At 55.6% G+C, this 2,979-nt stretch overlaps 1 protein-coding gene across 1 annotated transcript; it reads right to left on the reverse strand.

Moving 5' to 3' along the window:
- Nucleotides 1–614: 614 nt before the first annotated feature.
- GCG54_00009703 (uncharacterized protein) lies at nucleotides 615–2,668 on the reverse strand (the record flags this gene model as incomplete). The annotated part of the gene is made up of 4 exons (XM_045409643.1): nucleotides 615–1,620; nucleotides 1,655–1,725; nucleotides 1,797–2,086; nucleotides 2,338–2,668. The coding sequence occupies 4 exons, from the start codon at nucleotides 2,666–2,668 to the stop codon at nucleotides 615–617; spliced, it is 1,698 nt and encodes a 565-aa protein (XP_045262167.1).
- Between the last annotated feature and the right edge of the window lie 311 nt (nucleotides 2,669–2,979).

The raw sequence follows: 2,979 nt of genomic DNA on the forward strand, positions 1-2,979 counted from the left end.
GTTCGTAGGGGTATTTCCGTCCATCACCAATCCGATGTTGGTGTTTCGAAGATCATGGCTCCGTAAGACAAAAGGAAAATGAGATGCCGTCTCAGCATCTGTGTATCTTCACCATGGACTCAGTCCATGTAGTGTACTGCTGTATGCTCATTCAGTGAAGAAGAACATTTGAGAGGAGTGATGCGTATGTGTGCCTCGCGCCTAACAGAGTCTCCTGGCTAAGACGTTTCATCGAAGCCATCGGAAACCAAAAGGTTCGACGGCGGCAGCGGTGGCAACTGGTGTTGTCCGGGTACGTTCTTGGATAAGGCAAAAGCCGTTCCCGAGTAACCCCCATCTCACTCGTGTGGTACCAAGTCGCACACAAAGGTGTTGTGATATGTTTGCCATCCATCGGTTTGTGAAACAAGTGCTCACAAGATAGCACCCCGCACTTTCCAGGCCTGCGGGAATAGCGCAAGAGCTGAAACGAACGTGGGTTGTGGTTGCGTGCGGCGTCGTATGTTGGTAGCCGCAATCGTTTGCAGGGGTTTGTGCAATAAAAGTAGGTAGTAAAACACGCACTTCGCCAGGGGTGTGACTCCTCGGCGAAGGCAAGAATTCGAATAGAAGCTTCAGCCTACGGCAATGCCAATCTCAGATTGCCGGAGATAGGGTCGGGGGGAGAGGCCACCCATGCGTACTTCCTCGTCGAGAGACAGCCGCGGAGGGATCGAGGAGTCGGAGTAGATCCGCTGGTGCCTACCATCAGAGTGCGCAGATGAAGGCATGTGGGCGTAATGGTCGATGGAGCCTCGTGGCGAGAGCTCCACATCGGTCTGGTAGCCGAACCAGTGGTCTCGTAGGCTGCCAACGCTGGCACTGCTGCGGGAGCTGCGGTGTCTGCCGTGCCCATTGCGGGGTGAGAGTGGTGGCAGTTTGGAAAGCCTCGAGTTTTGGCGCTTCGGTGAAGGGAGGAAGGCGGCGTCTCCCTCGATTGTGTCGTCAGTCAGACCGACGCGAGCATTGGGCGCCCGAGCGAGGACGGGAGTGTTCGGAACATCCATACTCTTCTTGTCCATACTGCGCTTGTGATACAGAGAACGAGGGGAAGTCTCGGACGAGGCACGAGACTGGTTCGAGTGGTGGTGATTCTGGTAGACGATCACGCTGGGCGGCTTGCGGACAGTGGGGGCCGGATCGTGCTTGTCAATGACGATCGTCGTCGATTTCTCAATGGCTCGATTGGCCTTCCAAGACTCAATCTCCTCGTCGTCAATGGGCGTACATCCGCGTTGACTGAATGGGCCCCTTCTGCGCCAAGGGGCGAGAGGGAGACGGCCGTAGCGGTAGCGGTAGCATAGGCAAATGGTGAGGACGATGAGCGCAACTCCAAGTACCGAGAGTACGGTACTGAGGGCGATGACGAGGCTTCGGTCGCCCTCGAAGTTCTGTGCGTTGCCAGTCATGACCCCTTGCTGGTCCGTCAACGAGGTTGAGCTTGGTGCAGCCGGCGCCGGAGAGACTGGAGGTCTGCTACCGGCATCAGTTGGTTGAGCAGGCGGTAACGTCTGGACAGGCGGATTTGTCGTGGGAGGCGAAGGCGGCGGCGGCGGCAGTACAACGATAGACGTGGATGAACTTTGCGGAGGAACGAAGATAGGAGTTGATGAACTCTGCGGTGGCGGCCTTGACGGTGGTGAACTCGGTTGAGGGAAGCTCGGCACAGAGAAAACGGGTGTTGAGCTAAAGCGAGGAGGAGGTTTAGGAACAGGTAGGGTCGCTCGGGGGAGGCTGGGTGTTGAAAAGGAAGAAACAACGGAAGCCACTGGTCGTGAAGTAGAAAATACAGGAACAAGTAGAGACGTCGTCGGAGATGGTCTGATCTGTGAAGAAGTTGTCGGAGGGGGCGCCTGGGGAGTGGTCTGCAGAGGAGGGGGTGGTGGTGGTGGTGGAGGTTGTGGTTGCTCCGGGGGAGGTGGTGGCGGAGGGGGCGGCGGCGGCGGCGGCGGCGGCTCCTCAGGAGGTGGAGGAGGCGGAGGAGGCTCTTGATGAGGAGGCTCCTCTGGCGGCGGGGGAGGTGGTGGTGGTTCCTCAGCTGTCACGCCTGTGAGTTGAGTTAGCATCAAAGTTCGATACACGTAAATGAGATGAAAGACGTTAGGAAATGTTCAGAGGAATCCGAAGAGTGGGTGATTTAGTAAAGATGTGTATGTTCGGAGGCGATCGGAGGTCGGTCACTGAAGTAAGAGTAACATAAAACACAGGTGTAGCGGCCGCTTGAGAGTGAAAATTCAAAGCCCTGTGCTCTGTGCTGTGCTGTGTGATTAATACTGGGTGCTCTTTCCAAGACCGCACCTTCTCTTCCTCCGCCACCTTTGGCTTCTTCCAAGCCGTTGTTGATGGTTCCGTCGGTAGGTGCGTCGACTCGGCCCGGTCCAAGTACGGCGGGCAAGGGTTCGGTGTTGGTGCCGGGTGCAAGCTCCAACTCTGGGTTTACAGACGGACCTTGGTCTCTGCTTTTACCCTTTCCTTTCCCTTTTCCCTTGCCCTTCCCCTTTCCAAGTCGTTCATCTTCATCGTTAATGGTGCTGTCGATTCCCTCGTCTGCGTTGAGCAAAGATGCTCTGCTTGGAGTTGAGCGACTCGCGAGCCATGCCGTTACCAAGAGATATCTCATTGTCGACATATTACCATTCGTCCCTCCGTGTATTGTATGGGCCAGCCCGGTAGAATCTCCGTTTGTCGAATATCACTGCACACAAAATTACGTCCCAGCGTGGCAAGTAAACGCCTACGCCAGGGACAAGTCCCCAACGTCGAGTACTGGACTCTCCTCTGTCGAGTGAGGCGAAATAAGACCACTTGGGCGAGAGAAGTAGAAGGAAATAGAAATAAACAGTTAGGAAATAAGAAGGAGAGGGTAACAAACGGTTCAGGCGGGTTGACCTTGAGACCAGGTCAAGATGACGATTTGGGTGAAGTGAGTGAGGTTCCACA

This window comes from Colletotrichum gloeosporioides (genome assembly GCF_011800055.1).
Source record: "Colletotrichum gloeosporioides strain Lc1 chromosome Unknown consensus_57, whole genome shotgun sequence".
Lineage (NCBI taxonomy): Eukaryota > Fungi > Ascomycota > Sordariomycetes > Glomerellales > Glomerellaceae > Colletotrichum > Colletotrichum gloeosporioides.